Source organism: Bubalus kerabau, chromosome 1 (assembly GCF_029407905.1).
Source record: "Bubalus kerabau isolate K-KA32 ecotype Philippines breed swamp buffalo chromosome 1, PCC_UOA_SB_1v2, whole genome shotgun sequence".
Classification (NCBI taxonomy): domain Eukaryota; kingdom Metazoa; phylum Chordata; class Mammalia; order Artiodactyla; family Bovidae; genus Bubalus; species Bubalus kerabau.
The window spans coordinates 249684781-249704871 of NC_073624.1; the positions used below are offsets into that span (position 1 = coordinate 249684781).

Genomic DNA, 20091 nt, shown 5'->3' on the forward strand with positions numbered 1-20091 from the left:
AACATAATAGAAATATTTACTCAAGCAAGCCAACATTGATGAATGTAGCACTAGGAGGAAATCAACAATGATAACCGTAATCTTGTCCTTTTGTAGTTTACTATATCTTTGGGAAATTAAACACTCACAGAAGGAGAATGAATTACTATAAAAAATAAACAACATGACAACAAGGGGGATTGATAAGGTGGGTGGGGCCATTATTATGGAGTGATCTAATTAGATAATGGAATCACATCAGGGGATGGGGAGAATATTCCAGTTGTACACACATATGTGACTGCAGAATTCTTGGAGCCACGGCATCACAAATCGCAGGTAAACCAGGAATCACTAAAAATACCTCTGTAGGTCATTTCTGAAGGTCTCTGGATGCCAGTTCCATAACCTGGAACAGTGTCCTCATTTTAGGCTCACACTAAAAGCCAGGTTCTTCTAAGAAATTCTTGTCCACAGAAGTAGATATAATGATATGGTCATCTGATTAAATCCACCCATTTCTGTCCATTTTAGTTCACTGATTCCTAAGATGTTGATACATTCACTCTTGCCATCTCCTGCTTGACCACATCCAATTTACCTTGATTCATAGACCTAACGTTCCAAGTTCCTATGCAGTATTGTTCCTTATGGCATTGGACTTTACTTTTAGCACCAGGCACATCCACAACTGGGCGTCATTTCCACTTTGGCATCTTCATTTCCACTGAAGCATCTTCATTCTTTTTGGAGCCATTAGTAATTGCCCTCCACTCTTCCCCAGTAGCATATCGCACACCTTCTGACTTGGGGGGCTCATCTTCTGGTGTCATATCTTTTTGCCTTTTTATACTATTCATGGGGTTCTTGCAGCAAGAATAGTGGAGTAGTTTGCCATTCCCTCCTCCAGAAGGCAAAAGAAAAAGGGGGTGGCAAAGAATGAGATGGTTAGATAGTGTCACCAGTTCAATGGACATGAATTTGAGCAAACTCCTGGAGATAGTGAAGGACAAGGAAGCCTGGCGTGCTGCAGTCCACGGGGTCATGAAGAGTCAGACACGACTTAATGACTGAACAACAGAAGGCAGGTTGGAAATTCAGATTCTTTACAAACTGATCCTGAAGTGCAAAGCCCAAAGCCTGAAGTTGACCACTAAAATCCCACTCTTAATGACCTCCAAAGGAACAGTATCAGCATAATTGAAGCCAAACTGGTGAGAATTGTTGATAATTCATACCAGGACATCCCCTCTGATTGTCAGCCTTCTTCCTCTCAACAGATGAAAGAGGGTCCCTGCTAGAGAACTGCTAGAGATTTCCTGTCTTTAGCCTGCCCTCCCAGTTCTTTTTTTTTTTTTTTTTAAGGCCAGGCATCTTTCCTCTTTATTGTTTATCACACATCACCCTTTGGGGTCGGCAGTTATTTCTTTGTGGTCTAGATAAGGAAAGTGAAGCATAGAGAGGTTGTGTCTCAACACTGGCCCATCCCCTTCCTTTTTAATGAACATAAACTTACCAGGAATAGCAGTTGACTAATCTGAAGGTATAGAGAAGGCAATGGCAACCCACTCCGGTACTCTTGCCTGGAAAATCCCATGGGCGGAGGAGCCTGGTAGGCTACAGTCCATGGGGTCGTGAAGAGTCGGACACGACTGAGCGACTTCACTTTGACTTTTCACTTTCATGCATTGGAGAAGGAAATGGCAACCCACTCCAGTGTTCTTGCCTGGAGAATCCCAGGGACGGGGGAGCCTGGTGGGCTGCCATCTATGGGGCCACACAGGGTCAGACATGACTGAAGCGACTTAGCAGCAGCAGCAATCTGAAGGTAAAATATGCAGCAAAATGGGTCCCGGTCCCCCTTACCAACAACAGCAACAATACTTGCTTGTCGTTGGGTCTTAGTTAAGGGCACAGCTTAAGAGGTGAGGCAACCTGATTTCCCATGGGGCCCCCTACTGTTGAGTTTTGTGATTTCAGCAAAGTTCTTTCCCCAGTCCGAGGTTCACCTATAAAATGGGATTGTGATTCTAACTCCGCCTCACTGGGTGGTAATGACGATTCAGCAGTAAATTGTACCTAAAGCATCTTATGCCATGCCCAGCGTATAATAAACATTCAGTTGATGGTAACTGCTTTTATTAGTAGCATTTTAAAATTAATTTTTATTGGAGTATAGTTGACTTACAATGTTCTATTCGTTTCTGCTGTACAGCAAAGTGAATCAGTTATACATATGTCCACTCGTGTTTAGATTTTTTTTCCCCTGTAGATCATTACAGAGTATTGAGTAGAGTCCCCTGTGCTATACGGCAGGTTCTTATTAGTGATCATTAGTAGCATTTCTGTGGTGGTGGTGATTGTTTATTTGAAAATTGCTCTGCCAAGTCCGTGGCCCAAGTCCCCAGCCCAGAGCAGTACAGGCAGAGCTGAGATGCCCAGCGGGCTCTGCCTTCTTAGACTGACACAGTCCTTCAAGCTCCGGACCCGCTGACCTGGTGCTCTGTCTCCGCTCTTTGCAGCCGCCTGCCCCGTGCTGTGCAGCGGGAATGGACAGTACTCGAAAGGGACGTGCCAGTGCTACAGCGGCTGGAAAGGCGCGGAGTGCGACGTGCCCTTGAATCAGTGCATTGATCCTTCCTGCGGGGGCCACGGCTCCTGCATTGATGGCAACTGTGTCTGCTCCGCCGGCTACAAGGGCGAGCACTGCGAGGAAGGTAAGCCCGAGGGCTGGGCTGGTGTCTGCAGGTCTGGACCTATGCTGAGGAGCCTAGTCCTGGCTTCCTGTTTTGCAAAGGAAGGAAACATTTTACATTTCAAACCCCTCAGCTTCAATGGACTTTTTAAATTGTAGAACTTGAGAGAGTGAGCTTAAGGGTGGCTCTGAAAGGCATGGTCTGTTTTCCCCTCCTTTATGATAATTAGCTCCTTTTCTCTTTCTCCTTTGTTTTTCTGTCTTCTGTCTCCCTCTACTTCCTCCCCTTCCTGCTCTTTCATTTCCTTTTCCTTCCTTGCCCTTCCCCTCTTCTCTTTTCTTCTGCTTTATTTAAAGCCCCCTACATTGAGAATTATGCTACGCAGTAAGAATAAACAAGAATCCTTAATTCTCCTCCCTTCCCCAAAGCTTAAAAAAAAAAAAAAAAAAAAAAAAACCTGTTCCTGGTAATCTCAGATACATATATGTCTGTGTAAATATTTCTGCAAAATTCATATCCATAAAAGACAGTCAGGCTTGAGAGACAATAGGTACCCATGTCGTTTAGAGACACCATGTAGAGCAAACGGTCCTGGTTACCTACAGTCACAGAGACAGAGGAGAGAGGGTGTGCAGTGAGAAAGCTGGGATTTGCTGAGTCCTGAGGCGCTCACTCTGTGCTTTGAAGTGGCCTCTAGCACATGGCGGGGGAGAGGGGGAATCAGAGGATGTAATCAGCTAAATCCAGTTTGACGAAACATGATCAGAGATCAGGCTTAGCAATTGAAAGAGGGAGGTTTGGAGGAGAAAATGCAGGAATACAGGGAAAGAGCATCCCTCTGGAGGTGTTCAGAAACAAGCTCTAAGTCGTCCTAGTTACTCCAGTTGGTGCTTCTAAAAGTCATTTGGTAGCCAAGTGTTGGGACCTGTATGGCAATGGAACTCAGCCAAGCTGCCTGTCAGCCTTCCGCTCTGTGTTTGCCCTTCCAGACTATGGGCTCTAGTTGGCCACCTATTGCATCTTCCCATATAAAGAATCAACCCCCATTGGTAGGAATGTAAAAAAGCCTTCTTCTCAGAACCTCACCTGCTCCTCAGCCTTTGCATTGGAAGTCTTCAGCATCTTTCCACTCAGTCCATCTCCCAGTGAAATATCCCCAGGCAACCCAAATGGCTCTTCCTCTCCCATTCTCCCAGTGGAAAAAAAATCAGCATCCACTTGCCCAACAAACTAAGGGGAGGAGTGAAGCCCATTGCCTCCCCCATAGGAAACAGCTTGAGATGACCTCCCAGGATGTCTCCCCGGAAAAGATCCTTGAATGTCAGGCACCCATGTTCTCTCTCAGCTTCTCACTGCCAAGCTGATTAAGAATGGACCTCAGATGCCACGAGGTTCTTAGATGCAAGTGGATCTGTTCTCTCATCCTGTTATTTCACAGATCTCTGGGTTTTTGTACAAATTCACCAACCATTACAGCCCTCACTACAGAGGAATGACAATGGCTTACCTTTAGAAACGCATACAAAAGCTCCCCTTGTAACATCTCCCATTTCATGGTTTTTAGAGCTATTTCCACAAGGCTCTGCTTCCGTGACAGTATTCTTCTAAGATTTTCCAATACATCAGGGCTAGTGCCCTTAATGGGACCCAGAAGTGTGACCCCCCCCCCCCCAGGTCATCACTCACTCAACTCTCTCTCTCTTTTTTCTTCTATTATAAAAAATAGGCTTCCTCCCTCTGTCTGCATCATAAAACCAAATTGGGAGTTTGGATGGAGGAAGTGCGGATTTAATAAAAAGGTCAAAGTTCTTAAAGATAAATGGACTGCAGGAGGCAAAGCTTCATTTTGTGAAAACATAGGAGAGGCCAATAATACGACAAGAAAGGTTAAAACGACCTTTTGCATACATCATTTGGCAAGAGGGTAGTGATAGAACCATGGCGTTGCCCATCTTAGAATTTTTTCTGTCCAGGAAGGCTTATGTATATCTGTATGAGTGGAATTTCAAGTAATTTCTCAACGTTCTCACTGTCCCAATTGGTCTTATTTAAATGTTTGAAATGAATTAAACATCCAACAAAACAAGGAAGTCATGTGGATCATTATGAAAGGATGAAGTTTTCCTCTATTGATTTCTGCTACCCCAAAAGAATGAACTGAAATGATTCATATGCTGTTTTCAAAACAGGAAATGGAATCAGAAAGCCTAGATCAGCACTTTTTCTTCCATTTAGCTTTTTTTTTCTTTGATATTCATCATAGTCATAACGTTCAAACAATTTACCTGAAATGGCCGTGCCAATGAAATCAATAGTTGCCATCCTCTGCTTTTGCTGCCTAAAAGTTGTTGTACTATTAACAAATTTGCACAAGAAAACGAAAGGACAGATTCGTGAGGCTTCACTCAATGATATCTGGGGGAGTGGGAAGGTGACGAGAGAGGAATTGACATATTAGTTTAAGTCAGCCATGTTTTCATGTCAGTTTCATGGTTGAGTCATTTTTCAATGACATTTAACTTCATAAATGTAATTCATGGTTCTTCAGGGGTTTATAGTACATATTGTTTGTAAAACTCCTTGACCTCCTTTTTTATCCTTAGGGATAAAAATTGCATTCACAATCCTTTTTTGTCAAACCTACAGAGGGCCCAAGACTAAATGAGTTCTAATGATTTCAGCTGCCAAGGGGCTGGTGGTATGAGGCGCATGGTACTTAGCTGGTAAAGGCCACTGTCCCCCTTTTAAGTATAACACTGTTTCTATTTATAAAGCTTCGTAAAATGCCAGCCTCCCTCCTGCCTGCTGAAGACTCTCAGGACGTGACCACAAGACCACCTTATGAAATTGGAACCAAATTTAAAATTCACAGTGAAACTATGCCCCTTAAAGTCTGAATTTAGTTATTCTATCGGCTGCTGTAATTATGTAGCACAAAGGGCATATTTACTGGTCTCAATGACCAGAGAAAGGGTTATCTCCCATTTCTAGATACAACAAATGGTTCTTTTGATGACATTCCACTCCAAGGCTAATAAATCTCAGTGGATTTTCCTCCTTCCTCCACACTGTAATTCAGGATAGAGCAGAGAAAACTAATTTAAATCTGGAAGAAAAGTGCCATTTTCTTTCTTTTTTTTTTTGGTATATTACTTTTTATGTCATCCTTTTAAGAAAATGAATATATTACGGTTTTTTCAGTTTTTTGAAAGCTCCTAGCTCTTGGCACCTCACCAAACATTTTAAGTGGCTAATTATAGATGGGGAGTCATTATTGAGGTGCAAAGCACACGAGGTATTTTCATGTACTTGTTGCTTTCTCTATGTCCAAAATGAGGACAGAACTTTGGGGTTTTCTTTTATGAAAAGAATATGGACAAGATTGATGCTTAACGAGTGAGTTCATATTTTGCAGATTCCAAACTGCACTACATTCTTCCCCAAAGAAAGACATTGTTGGCACCCTTCTGTCCTTCTTGTCAGTTAGTCCTTCACACTGAAAATTTGTCTCATTAACAATAATGCTTACGGCGAAGTCTGCCATTCATCTTCAGCAGATGTGTATTGAGCACCTACTATAGTCCCTTGACTGAGCAAGGCATGCGATGTCAAGGGCATTGCACAGCCTCTTTGTGAATGTCTTCCATGTGTTGGAACCTTTCAGTTCATTTACAGCCAGATGTGCTCCACCCGACTGAATGGAGCAAATTAGAAAGTATCAGAAAGGGTTGATGTCGTCAGGAGTAATAGTCTCCAAGAGAATGAATTCAGCCTGAAAGTGGTTGTAACCAGAGCAAGTAACATCATAAACATCTCTAAGTAATAATAAATCACTGAATCATACCTTTCTGAGACAGTATTCCTGATTTAAAAAAAAAAAATCAGTGGCAGCTTTTGTTTCCTCATGGCTCAAATAATTTTGAGCTGATTTACATAAATAGTATCTTCCTGAGAAGGTCCAAATGCGATCCTGAGAAACATCTCTTAACAATGAAAATTCTTACCTTTTACCTGAAGGGAGAGGTACTCTTTGGAAGCTTCATGGAATATCATGAATTCAGTTAAATCCAAGTTCCTCAAGTCTGATGTCCCCCAGAATGAAGTAGTTTGGATAATCTAAATCATGCCATATTTGGAGCTGATGTACCATCAGTTTTAAAATAACACCTTTACTTTGTATATCATAAGAAAGAAAAAGAGCTACTATACTACAGCAAGCTAGAACCCCATCTGAATGTCACGGTGAGCTATTTAGAGGACAAAAACCTTATTTCAGTCTTGGCATTGGGAAAAGAGAGAAATCAAAATCTTCTCTGAGAATCTGAACTACAGGATGGCACACATTCATACAAGGGACTGAATTACACTATCAACGTGGCCCGAAAACCTCAAGAAAAGGGTTTAAGTGATCTCAAGCTGGCTGTGCCCCCAGATGATGGCAGAAGCAAATGATTTAATCTATGCCAACAGACCTGATTTCCAAGCTGTTAAAATGAGTGAAATGTATGTCTTAGTCAAATAAGATTATAAGACACCCTCCCTCCATTGCCATGATCCACAAGGCAACATCTAAGCCTCCTACAAGATCACTATTCACCACTCAAACCCCACAGTGTGCAGTGTTCTTTCCTCCAAATGCCACTGCATCATTTTCTAGGAATATCCAAGGAAGCTGGTCTTCCTTTGAAAAGCTGTGTTTACCTACCTGTAAGCTAAATGGAGAGGGGGCAGGAGGGCTTCCCTGAGGACTTCCCTGGTGGCTCAGACAGTAAAGAATCTGTCTACAATACGGGGTTCTTGGGTCAGGAAGATCCCCTGGAGATGGAAATGGCTACCCACGCCAGTATTCTTGCCTGGAGAATCCCATGGACAGAGGAGCATGAAGGGCTACAGTTCATGGGGTTGCAAAGAGTCAGACATGACTGAATGACTAACACTTGTACTTCACAAGCTAGATGGATGTCCTAGTTTGGAGTCACATTCTCATACAAAAAGTCCTGTCCTTGACAACTGGCCTTTGCATCTCATTCCTGTCCTCATTCTGAGTTGGTTCCAGAGTCATAATCTTCAAGTTACTACTGGGTGTATATCCACTCTGATTACTGAGATAGCCAAGCAATCAGACCATGAAACTGGCTAGAACAGCAGTGACCAGAATCTAACCATTAATTTGTCTGATTAACTGTCTGTGGAAAGGTCAGTGACACAGCCAGAGACTGCCCCATCCAGTCCACTCATGACTATGTGTAGGAAGATTACCCCTTTGGGGTCATTTCCATACCCAGCTTCACTTGCTCTGGGCTTCCCTGGTAGTTCAGACAGTAAAGACTCTGCCTTTACATGAAGGAGACCCAGGTTCGTTCCCTGGGTTGGAAACATCCCCTGGAGAAGGAAATGGCAACCCACTTCAGCATTCTTGCCTGGAGAATCCCATGGACAGAGAAGCCTGGCAAGTCCATAGGGTTGCAGAGTCAGACACAACTGAGTGACTACCACTCGCCTCTTCCATCCTGTACATTTACTAACTTCTTGAGTAGATATGTGCTCAGAGAGTGAACACTAATTTTAGACTTATCCTAAGTGAAACTTAATTAGGAAAGTGAGTCATGCATGAGTCTCACTGGTTTTCTTTTCCATCTTTTGGTACCTTCTGAAGTCAAGTATTAGTGAAGTTAGACTGAGCCTCTCTACTTTTCTTTCCAATAATGGGTGATGATTGGGTTTGGTGATACATTTAAAGATATCACCAGCATTCATGGTCCAGTCTCAGAAGCCCCGATGTGGTTCAGTTAAGATACTATTACTTATAACCTTACAAAGCTCTCAAAGTTGGATGACACAAGTCTGTATTCAGTTCCTCTAATTCTGCTTGAGAAATCTCCCTTTTTCCTTTACATTCTCTTCAAGTTTGAGATATAATGTTTTAACAAATCAAAAATCTTTCATTCTGTATGGGTCTTCTTCAAAGGGCCGCATAACTCGTACTGGGACTGCTCCATTTACTTGCAGGTGGATAGGAACTGGTGAACCACTGGTCCGTTCAGCTCTCAACTGGTATTTCATGTCTCCGCCCCCATGAGTGATCAGTACTTTTCCCCTCTGTTTTTTTCAGTTGATTGCTTGGATCCTACGTGCTCTAGCCATGGGGTCTGTGTAAATGGAGAATGCCTTTGCAGCCCTGGCTGGGGTGGTCTCAACTGTGAGCTGGCGAGGGTCCAGTGCCCAGACCAGTGTAGTGGGCATGGCACGTACCTCCCAGATACTGGCCTCTGCAGCTGCGATCCCAACTGGATGGGTCCCGACTGCTCCGTCGGTAAGTCCAGAGGTTTCCTCCTCACTTCCCCCAACACTCACACCCTGTGTTCCTTCCATGAGCCCACACAGATGGGAATCAACTCTTTGCACTTAGCTCGGGAGGGAGGGACTTTAGTCAGCTGCATAGTACCTCTCTTACTCTGTTCTCAGCCCTGAAGTCTTGGATCCTTGAGAAACATACAAACAAATCCACATAGGTTCTTGTGCCTTGTTGGTTTCATCACCGCAAATGGATGAGGGGCCCGGGAGGGACGCTTCCATTTGCATTAGAGCTTTCTTATGTACACTCCCTAAAGGTACTAGAAAACAAAACCGAACAATTCAGTCCCAGACAAACTGAATGAAATGTCCTATAAAACAGAAAAGAGGCTCCCTCGGGGTCCTGGGTGAACATGTTATAAAGCTCTGCAATACTCTAGTGACAGGAAAATAATGAAGTTGCACCATACACTTTATTTTCCTAAAATTAAGAGTACGTGTCTTCCCTCCCAAGTGACCTTAAAAAGGAACGGTTCAACAGTTCAGGCCAGTCCCCACCTCTCCAAGAACCGTTCCACTCACACTGACAGCACCTATCCAAGCAAGCCATCATCTTTCCACCCCCTTCCTGTGGGTAGTGAGACAGCTGTCAGATTGCCATGGCAATCAGAAAGGGAACCTATGTGAAACTTTGCTACAATGGGAAAGAAGTGAATATTTCATTCCAGAAGGAAAAAAAAAAAAAAAAAGGAAGATTCCATTAAAATGGGCTATTTTGGGTGTCTTCTCAGCCCACTCGTCTCTGGCTTCAATCCTGAGACTAGTGGCCCAGGCTAAGTGCTACAGAGGATGGGGAGGGCGGGGCAGCCCTAGATCCAAGGCCCAGCTGTGCAGCTGACTTGCTGTGTGACTTGGAGTGAGTCACTGACCCTCCTGGTGTGGCTTCCCCTCCCCGGGCCTGATGAGCCACGCCTCCCTCCGTAGTCTGTTGTAAGGATGAGTGTCTGGCTCGTGCTTGTCCTCGAGTGAGAGGTCTGGAACGCCAGAGAGTGCATATCTGTCTGTCTGTCTCCGCCCCAACCACAAAAGACTTTGAGCTCCTTTGAGAAAGAAGCTGTGTAAATGCAGCACAGTTAGAGCAGTCCCGATGGCCACCACAATGCCATTCCAGGTGACAGCTGGGTCTGCCGTCCTCCTGTGTGGATGGAGCTGTTGTGGGGCCCCAACTGGCTTTGGGGCAAGGCAGGCTCTCAACAGGGAAAGACATCCCAGCTGGCCAGGGAGTCAGGCTCCATGGGTATCTTTTCAGGTGGGCACCTCCCAGGGAGCTTTGCCAAACCAGATGGGCAGTGTCTGACCTCTTCCTGGGATGGTGTCCCGCCCCAGAACTGTGGTCCTCACATTTCAGCGTGCATCAGAAATAGTTGGAGGACATAGTGAAACAAATTTCTGAGTCTCACTCCCTGCATTTCTAAGCTAGGAGGACCAACCAAGGCATAAGAAGTTGCATCTCTACATAGTTCCCAAGTGATGGTTGATGCAGCCAGTCCAGGGGTCTCCCTCTGAGAGAGGGAGAAACTACCTAACCTAGAAACTACCTAACCATGAATGAATACCCGGCCAGTGGAGAGACAGGCCGCCCAAGATGACATGGGCCTTGGGCCAGTTCCAGGGACCTGAGCCATTTTTGTGGTCTGGCCTCCCATGGAGGGTTTCACCGGAGGTGGTGTTGAGCTGTAATCATTGTTTTTCTTCCAGAAGTGTGCTCAGTAGACTGTGGCACTCACGGCGTCTGCATCGGGGGAGCCTGCCGCTGTGAAGAGGGCTGGACAGGCGCAGCTTGCGACCAGCGCGTCTGCCACCCCCGCTGCATTGAGCACGGGACCTGTAAAGATGGCAAATGTGAATGCCGAGAGGGCTGGAATGGTGAACACTGCACCATTGGTAGGCAAACGGCAGGCACCGAAACAGGCACATATTGCTTTATTTTCATAAATCGTAGATCTATAGTGATGGTCGTGCGTTGCAACCGGCTGTTCCTTCAGGGACACAATGCTTCCTGCTGCCTCTCAAATCTCCCGGGGGCATAGGGAAGGAAAAAGCATGGTCCGGATTGGAAAAGATTTTCCCTGCTTCCCAGAATTCCAGATTGGGAGGAAAGGGACCAGATTAGATAAGAAAGCCCATCCAAATTACTGAGCAGGGGGAGAGAGAAATGCACATGCATGGGAAATTGTCAGGACCTGGAGGTTTTAAGTACCCCACGTAACTGTGGTCTGCAGGTCTCCCCTTTCTGAATATCCTCCCAGCTGGCTGGATCACTGGATCCTGGCTTGGAGGCAACAGTGTAACTCACTTCTTTGAGATCAGGTTGGATGCAGGCTGGACTCCCAGGTTTCCTGGGTAACCAGGTACCAACTGTAATAAGTTTGAGCATCCTCTTGCTGTCCCAAGACAAAAACTTTGCCTTTGGGCTCCTGCCTACCACCACCACCATTGATAAATGTCTCCTCCTTTGACCCCATTTCATTCTCACTCAGCCACATCTCTATATAAGTTTCATGACCGAGAACATGTCTCTACAGGTCATTTTCTTTGTTAAGAAGTAGTAGTTCTCAAGTTTCTTCCATTTTGGTTTCTTTTTTGTCATTATTGTGGTTTGGGGTAGGACAAAACTGGATTCATTATACCAGTTATCCCTTTAATTGAGGAGATGGGAGTGATTGCCCCCTGGCTTTCCACATCTCTTAGACAGTTGGGATTAGCATTTGTTTTTTTGCATTTGTTATTTAATTAAGTCAGATCTAGGGGTGATTTCATGCCAAGTCTGGCTGAAGCCACTGGCTGGCATGAACACTCTCCGAGAAGTTTCCATCCGAACTACTAACTTGGTCTCTTGAACTTACCTTAATTCTAGCCATTGAGGTGGGGGCCCTCCCATCTGCCCTAACCTCAAGACCCCAGGCACCTGGAGTAAAAGGCAGGATTAGGAGCTGGTCCAGGGCTGACTCATGAGAACAGACTCAGTTTCCCATGCTGTTCATTTGGGTGATCAAGCAGAGACAAAGTGCTCTTTGCATTTGGTTTTCCCTAATTCCATCTAATTGGGCATCAGAGGGCGCAGCGGGCCTATCCAGGCCATGACCGTAGCACTGGGACCCTGCCGGGACAGTCTGTTGGCAGTGAATTGTTTTTGCGATCTCTCAATGATGCTCCAGATCCCACACCCCCCTCCCCTCCTGCTTTCATTTACAGTTCCCTGCAGAGTCTGGGGGGAAATTCAGAAGGCTCTCAAGGGAAGGATGTGTACAGCCCAGTATCCAGACAGTTTAAAATCATTACCAATAGCTCCCGCTCTTTAAGGGTGCTCCTCTTGAAATACTTTTGCATGCTTGGTGTGATGTAAATACAGACTCTCCCCCCATACCTCCATTGCCCTCAGTCTTCCTCCCCAAAAGAGCTCTTGCCAACCGATAACCTTTAGGTGGAAAATCCCACTTTCTCTCAGTTCACACAATCCAACCTCAACCTCCTCTTTACCCCCCACCCCCATCTGCCAAGGGTTTAGCATCCTACAGGGATGCCTGCTGGCCCTCTCCATCCTACAACCCATCTCTACTCTGGGAAGAGCTCACAGTGCTGATGGATCAGAGCGAAGCTTGGAAAACTCTAGGCTGAAGGGGGCCAAATCCAGCCTGCTGCCTGTTTTTCTGTGACTTACGAGCTAAGAATAGTTGTCACCTTTTTTTAGGGGTTGAAAGAAAAATATTTCCTGACACATGACAATTATATGAAACTTCAATTTCAGTGTCCATTACACAAGGTGTTAGTTGAGGGCAGCCCCACCCATGTGATTGATGTACTGTCAGCTTCTGCACCGCTCCTCAGCCTTGAGTAATTGCGGCATGGTCCGCGAAGCCCTTTGTGGTCTGATGCAAAACATACTGAAAAAAAAAACTGGCCCACCCCTGAATTGGAGAGTTGCACCAGTCTGGGTAGAGAGAGGAGAAAAAGAAGAGGGTCAGCAACTCACTTTAGGGAAAGGACACCAAATGTGACTTGAAGGACATCAGGGGCCAAAAGAAAGGGAAAGGTCCAGATGTCACAGAGAGCAAGGAGAGAGAAGAAGACTATGGCATGGAAATGTCTCTGTGGTCTTTGAAAATGAGATGGGAAGATGGTAACGAGTCTAATGGAAGATGGTGAGGATGCGGCCGGCAGCAGAGCACAGGAGATGATTCTAGCTAGCCCTTTGGGTGAGATGAATTAGAGAAAGGTGTTTTTGCTACTTGAAGCATTTGGTTCAAGTTCACATCACCATGACCTCTTGAGAGATAGAGAAAGATGCAGATTTATATGCCAAGTAAAGCTCCCCCAATGAAGCTAGTGACATCCCAGGAAGGTTTCTCCTTGAGAATTATGATCTCGCATGACTTCATGAGCTTGCACTACTTAAGTTATAAAGGTCTTTATCACCAGTGTCTGTCCTTGTGAGGAATTAGGGCTCTATGGTTTTCTTAGTAGAATCCACGCCATCTCCTCATAGATTTATTAATATGTTTGCTGGGGCTTTGCTCAAAAAAACCCAGGCATACCTTGGTTTGGTGAGATTTGCTATTCAAAATCTAGAGGTGTTCGTACACACGTAATTGCGCCTTTTGCTTTGCAACCTCTGCCCCCAGAGCTGTATCATGGAGTTTTAGTCTTTTATTTTGAGCAGACACTCCTGTCAATTCACTTTAAGTAAATGCCACAATTTACAAGCCCAGAATCAGTCCTCCTCCTCGGGGATACTGACAGTCAGAAAGGAAAGCGAGGCTCTTTGGTTCCTTTCAAAAAGAGCCTCAAATGCTGTGTTTTGAAAATAGAAAATAAATAAGAATGAAATGGCACCTAGCCTACAAAAAAGGCATCAGCAGGTTTGGGGTAAGACAAAGCCGTGGGTGCTTAGAGTTGGGGTGCTTTGGGTTGCTGTGGTTTGTTTTCAAAAGGTCATGGTGCAACGGTTTTCTTAGGGTCATTGAAAATAGTAGCTAAGCAATTCACATCAGGCCTTGTGTATCACATGTATTTTACTGAAGGAAGCAAGACGATAGATGCTGGGCTTGGGGAGGGGCGGGGACGAGAATAAAAGCACAGCCTCTACAGCTCAGTCAAGTAGAATCACCAGAATCTATTCATAGCTGGTCAAATGCATTTCTAGAATTTTTCAACCCAATTGTATTTGGATATTTAATACATATCGCTGAAAATTTAAATACAAGGTATCCCATTTCAGCGTTAACTGGTAGAGCTAGCTTAACCAATTCTAGGCTGGATTCTACCAAGCAATGAATTTACTTTGTCTCTAACAGGTTAAAAACAGAGGATGGCTAAAATCTACAGAATTGCATTGATAAGAAATAGGTACTGAATCCAGATCAACTGCAATTCCTGTATATCTTTAGAATATATTAGCAGCATTTGAATAGACAGCAGTTTACACATATGAATAAGTCAGAAAGCACATTGTGTGGTGAGAATAGTTTGATTCTTTAAGCATAATCCTAAAATGGGTTGTTTTTCCAATCACCTGCCACCCCTCCCCTGCCTGCCTCTTATTAATACTGAAGATTTAACCTCAGAAGTCCATTCAAAATCTATAACACCAGGGCATAAAGGAACCATAGAATAGGTCAGAAGTCTCTGTGAGCTAGAGTAGAGTCAGATAAACATCTCTTATAAAGAAATAGAGTAAATGTTAACATGTTTTGCAAACAGAATAGTGGGGCAAAATACAGGGAAAGACCAGTGTTATTACTGGAGATTGCAAGAGGAGAGCAAAATGCTAATTGAAGATAGTCACTATTATCTCTTGAATGTCAGCTGTCCAGACACCCACTCTAAATAATACAAGCTAACATGTGCACAGAATAAACCCGTTGACACTAGGCTCCAACCCTGCGTGAACTCCTTGATATCTGGGTAGCAAGCAATGTCTATAATGGTTATTCTAGCCTGTTTATTTTGTCTATGTGGTCCTGACCTCCAACTGCATTTTGGAATCATGAGGACTGGATTCCCAGAACCTTGTGGGGCTGAATAACCTGCCCCTGGAACACGAGTCACATCAGTTTTCTTTTCCCTCGATCGCACTGGGGCCCTTCTATTTTTCCTCTTTAATTGGTTGGGGAAAGAACTAGGTTCTTGCGATGTTAATAAGGAAAATGAATCTTTACCCAAGGTAGAACCAGCCGTGCGAAAATCTGATGTGCTGATTAAGTGATTGTCACCAGGAATAGACAGGGTCACAGTCCAGGAGGCAGAGAACTTCGGCGCTACAGGGAACGGTCAGGAAGGAGACGACTGTCGAAATGAACCAGCTTCAGACCAGTACAGCTGCTTCTGCATCTCATTCCAGCTTCACTCTAGTTGTAGAAACTTTTTTTTTTCCTTGTAGCTATTATCCTTCAACATTTGAGCTTTCATGACTCTACAATGAGATATCAAGTTGAGATAAAATTTGCCGCTGTGGTACCGTCCTTCCTACAGGATCTGTGGAAGCAGCTAGTTCTCTGATTCGCTCATTAACCTATTCCTCCTGGAGCCCTTCTTGGAACCTATCCTAGGACCTCCCATCTTTTCTGAAGTGAAAACCTAAAAGTGATGATTATTTACCATTTAAGACTATGAATAGCAGAGAGGAGAGGATGTTCCTCTGCTATTTTTTCCCCCCTCCATATTGGCCAGAATGTGAACCTTTTCACTGAGGATCAGGAATCACCACATGCCCAGAAGTTATCTTGAGTCTGTTCAGGCAGTCTGCCCAGGTTTCCTACCCAAACTCAGAACAAGGGCCTGGTGCTAGTGGTTATGGGAACCCATTTTCAGCTCACTGTAAAAAGTGGAATAAAATGGAAAAAAAAGAAAACTGCCTTACAAGTAGTAAGATGTGTTGCTGAAAGTGTTTACTTTCTTGGCCTAGATGTTGAAGAGGAGCTTTTGGGGGAAGGTAGTCACAAAGCTCCCACTAGTTTTATAGCTCAACCATCCTTAGTTTAAATGTAAACTTTCTTTTGTATTATTTCCTATGTGATTTAGTAATATATGCACCAGAAGAAAAGGAGGTCCCATCAAAAAAGAAAAGAGGCAAGGAAGTCTTGGAATTTTAGATCTGTGAGGAGACAGTAAGTTGGAGCATTCCTTGTACCAGACCCTTCAGATTTCAGAGGGTCCCTTGATGTGCTGTTGTGTGGCCCACAGGGACAAGGCCCGACCCAACAAGGAGATAGCATGATACAAGGAGTTACTGCCTTCATAAGAGCAAAGAACTAAAAACAGTTCTGAACTGTCAGAACAGAGTAAGCGTTAGCATGACAGATGCCAGATTCTAAAGAAAGGAAAACATCAAAGAGTCAGAGCTATAGAAAACCTGAGCTGCGCTCCCTGAGTGTGAGCACTTGGTCACTTCAACTTTTACAGAGAATCAGCATTTCTTCCAAGTCTGTGCTTCTTGGGTTCACAGCGTGCACTCGAGACTTCATATTAAAGGGAAAGGGAACACAGAAAGGGCCCCAGAGTGATGAATTCCGTAAGATGTTCATGATGGACATTTACTCACCACTTGCTCCCTGATTCATCATGGTGTCATGAAGAATAAATTGACAGAGGAGATCTGTGTTCTAGGCTTGGCTGTGCCACGAACGTTCTGGGTGCCCTTGAGAAGTCACCCAACCTTCTGGCCTCAGTTTCTCCCTGAGACCACTGAGTGGATCGACTACATCACTGTCCAGAAACACGAGCTGCTTTCTGTTGGTGTGCGAGTATATTTTATTGACTGGTTATGCATGGCTGTTAAAAAAGAAGTATTAGGAAAACCATAACTAGCTCATCAAACTCACGATTATAGGGGCATTATTGCTTAGGGATGTGGCAGAAGCAGGTAGTGATATTAGGCCTGAGCAAATTTGTAAAAAAATATTAAGTAAATAACAGTGCAGATATTGCAAATATCACAAATTCAATATGTGATTGACTGGATTTAGAACACACTTGGACGAGGTGATCTCTAAGGACCTGTCCATCTCCAGAAATTTATTACTTTTGATGCAAATATATGTGCATGAAATGGAATGGTCCATTTCAGCACAATCAAATCTTCCTCTTCTCTAAGGTCAGGGAGGGTCTCCAGGTAGATTCCCATAATACATACTTTACATTAAAGGGATAGATACAGCAGAGTGTTGGTTTCAGCGATGACACATGGTTGAATTGTTGAAGTCAGTGCTGCTTTTTATTAGTCTGTCTGATTATCTGCTCATCTCAGTCCCAATTTATATCTGGTTTACCTAGAGAATCCTTCTGGGCATTCAAAAACTTCTTTACATGGTTTATATTTATGTTTCTTTAAAAATTTTTTTTTTACTGAAGTATAGTTGATTTACAGTGTTATGTTAATTTCTGCTGTGCAGCAAAGTGATTCAGTTATATACACACATATATATATATATTCCTTTTTAAAATATTCTTTTCCATTCTGGTTTATCATAGGGTATTCAATATAGTTCTCTGTGCTATGCAGTAGGACCTTGTAGTTTCTCCATTCTATATAAATTAATACCTTAAGTCAACTAACCTCAGCCTCCCACTCCATTCCCTTCCCCCAACCTCTGACCCCTTTGCAACCACCAGTCTGCTCTCTTGTTTCTGTTTCATAGATAGGTCCATTTGTGTGATATTTTAGATTCCTGCATATATGTGATAGCATACATTATTTGTCTTTCTCTTCCTTAGTCACTAAATATGTTCATCTCTAGTTGTGCCCATTTTGCCGCAGATGGCAGTAACTCATTCTTTTCATGGCTGAGTAATATTCTGTTGTATTTTGTACCACATCTTCTTTATCCATCCATCTGTCCATGGACATTTAGGTTGCTTCCATATCTTGGAACAACCGTGCTGCTGTGAACATAGGGATGCATGGATCTTTTTGAATTACAGTTTTGTCTGAATATATGTTCAGGAGTGGAATTGCTGGATGATACCGTAATTCTGTTTTTAGTTTTCAAGGAATCTCCATACTGTTTTCCATACTAGCTGCACCGTCTTATATTCCCACCAACAGTGTAGGAGAGTTCCCTTTCCTCCCCACCTCTCCAACATTTGTTACTTGGTTTCTTGTAGACTTTTTCATGATGGCCATTCTGAATGGTGTGAAGTGGTACATGACAGCAGTTTTGCTTTGCATTTCTCTAATATTTAGTGATGTTGAGCATCTTTTCATGTACCTATTGGTCATCTGTATTTCTTTCTTTGGATACATTTGTGTCTCTTAATAAAAACAAGGTAGTGGTAGTAGAGGTCCATCTGACTATAGCCACTTCACTTGGTTTGGGGGCAATGCAAGCGTGATGATGAAGTGCTTAAGACAGAGTCTTTTGGTTCAAGTCAACCTGAGATCAACAACCTCTGTATGCCTCAGTTTCTTTGTTTATAAAAAGGGGAATAATGAATGTGACCTTCCTCATTGGGTTATTTGTAAAGTAGTTGGCACAGCCCCTGTCATAATGTACAAGCCAAGTAAATATGAGCTAACATCATCATCATTCGCCATCATCACCATCCTTATCTAGTACCAGTGAGCACAAGGGAGGATTATCAGAATTAACTTCCCTTTAAGACATTTCTGCTACCTTCAATCTCCCTCTCACACATCTGCCTCCAATCCCTCAAGCAGTTAGCAGCATATTGAACATAGCAGCTACCCACTATCCATTTCCCAAACAAAGATCTGTTCTGTAACTTGCTGACATCTGGTTTTAACAGACAAGCTGCCTCTCTTACCTGGAGTTGAACCTGCTTATTTTACCAAACAGTGCAGTTATTCAAACATGAAATCAAATATCTGAATATGCTGTGTTAATATAGCCTGATTGTGAAATTGGAGTTTGCTATTTTCAACCAGTTTCTCCAACCTAGATATCTTGGACATATCCTGGGATAGCCAAGAGATCTGTGAGAATTTATTTTTAATGCTGGGTTTCCTTTATTCCCATAAGTATAGTTCAAAAGGGAAAAAAAAAAAAAAAAAACAACCAACTTTTCCCCGAAATATTAGTTTGGAGTTCTGTTATTATTTGAAGAGGATAAAACTTCAATTCTTTCAACTAGCATTTCTCCTACTAGGGACCGCAGACATATTCTTGAGGCCTTTGGTAGGGATTTGTTCTCCTTTACGAAGAAATCTGATATTCTTCACGTTTGAGGATGCTGCCAGGTCAGTGTGTCTTAGGACACTTTGTCTTGGTTCTCACCTTTTCTTACTCATTCTCATTCCTCGTGACTCTTGGGTTCCAAGATTCTGTTTGCTTGGCTCTGTTCACATAATAATCCAGGAGCCTCAACTCTGACTCAGTTGAGTAGCACGCATGCTTTTCTCAGAGACTCAAGATTCTCACTGGTTGTCTGTCTCTTTTCAGCCCAGTTAACTCCCAGGCTGCAATTGCTTGACTCCTTGAAGCATAACCCAGGGGTCGGATATGGAGATTCTTTGTAATTCCTTGGTTTATCTCCTGGGTTATCAGGAGTCAAACAGGGTATCCCAGATGTTTATGGAAGAAACAAATTCTCCATTTTCTCCCAAGTTGCCTGGCTTATGGGGTTCACTTTTACACTAACCCACTTCTTTTCTAGCACTCTATTTCACAAACTCTTATTAAAAGACTTACCTTTATTACTTTTGAAAAATATGGTACCATCATTTTGAAAACCCTCTGGTCAAAATCAGGGATTATTGCTCTCTTCCTCCATCCTTTCCACTGTGCATTTCTGTGTATCATTATAATCAGACCCACAGAGGCCATCATACCATTGACCATCTCTGAGCCTTTCCCTTCATGAGTAATAAAGAAAGAAACCTCACGAAACAGTGGTAAGGAGAAAGTTGAATATTTTATCATAAACATTCTTGTGCTAATTAGAATGGATTAAATTACAAGAGAAAATGCATTTAGTTAATCTTTCCTCTAATTAAAAAAATATCCCTGGTTTTAAGTAAAGTGTTTGTTTTTAAAAACATATTCTCATTGTAATCAGTAAGGGGAGAAGGCCTGCTTGGTCCTTAGTGATAGGCTTCAGCAGTCTG

General features: G+C 43.4%; 1 protein-coding gene across 20 annotated transcripts in view; it reads left to right on the forward strand.

Annotated features, from left to right (window-relative positions):
• LOC129637974 (teneurin-2-like) overlaps positions 1 to 13083 on the forward strand; it is a 462189-nt gene extending 449106 nt beyond the window's left edge. For 9 of the 20 annotated variants that reach the window (XM_055562387.1, XM_055562413.1, XM_055562395.1 and 6 more), the window contains 3 exons: positions 2502 to 2696; positions 8788 to 8988; positions 10728 to 13080. In XM_055562387.1, coding sequence (XP_055418362.1) covers positions 2502 to 2696; positions 8788 to 8988; positions 10728 to 11059 — 728 coding nt within the window. In that variant the 3' untranslated portion in view covers positions 11060 to 13080. Of the gene's footprint in view, positions 1 to 2501; positions 2697 to 8787; positions 8989 to 10727 lie in introns of all 20 variants that reach the window. The other 11 variants (XM_055562488.1, XM_055562497.1, XM_055562485.1 and 8 more) reach the window with 3 other exon arrangements.
• The last annotated feature ends 7008 nt before the right edge of the window (positions 13084 to 20091 follow it).